Source organism: Penaeus monodon, chromosome 34 (genome assembly GCF_015228065.2).
Source record: "Penaeus monodon isolate SGIC_2016 chromosome 34, NSTDA_Pmon_1, whole genome shotgun sequence".
Taxonomy (NCBI): Eukaryota; Metazoa; Arthropoda; class Malacostraca; order Decapoda; family Penaeidae; genus Penaeus; species Penaeus monodon.
In genome coordinates, this window is record NC_051419.1 from 16,058,217 (window position 1) to 16,058,911 (window position 695).

Consider the following 695-nt stretch of genomic DNA (forward strand, 5'->3'; position numbering starts at 1 on the left):
TCGTAATTCGTGCTCCCCTTCGTTGCAGCCTTCGAGCTCCGTGTGAATGCCAAGTGCTTTCAGTACGAGGATGAGCCTCAGCCAGGATTCAGGGTCATCGGAGGGGAATACACCAGGATTAACGAATATCCCTGGCAGGTAGGATGATCTTGGATTCTTATTTATTTTTTTGTTGTATTTTTTTCTTTGTCTCTTTTGTTTTGATGATTTTGTTTCTCGCTCCTCGAGTCTGTTTGTTTTACTTGTTATCTCTTGTCTTTGTTGTTTTTTGGGGGTGTACTTTTTTATGTCTTTTTGCTCTGTGCTTGTCTGCCTGGCGAAAGATATACACTTTATTTTCAAAAAGCCGGAGATAATATATAAATTTTCGCAAAAAAAAAGAACTTTAACTTCTGTGACTTTTGTACGAAAAAATATATATCATGTACTAATCAAGACATGTATTGCTATAAAAATAGATATAGATAGATAAAAATCCCCTTTAATAAGGTATAATCTCCCACTAGAATGTTGTAAATCCACCAACATGAGAAGGTATAAACCCCCACACTAAGTTATAAAACTATATTTACGAAGTTTTAAAGGTATAAGTCATAACTAGAAAGATAAAAATCTCACACTGTAAAGAAATAAATCTTGATATGAGATATAAATCCCGTACTGAAAAAAAAAATAAAACTATAAATTTCCCACTT

At 33.7% G+C, this 695-nt stretch overlaps 1 protein-coding gene across 1 annotated transcript in view; it reads left to right on the top strand.

The window, feature by feature from the left end:
- LOC119594619 (chymotrypsin-1-like) overlaps positions 1 to 695 on the top strand; it is a 9,830-nt gene that overhangs the window by 1,601 nt on the left and 7,534 nt on the right. Inside the window, exon 3 of the mRNA XM_037943671.1 lies at positions 29 to 138. Within this exon, the coding sequence (XP_037799599.1) occupies positions 29 to 138 (110 nt within the window). The remainder of the gene's footprint in view (positions 1 to 28; positions 139 to 695) is intronic.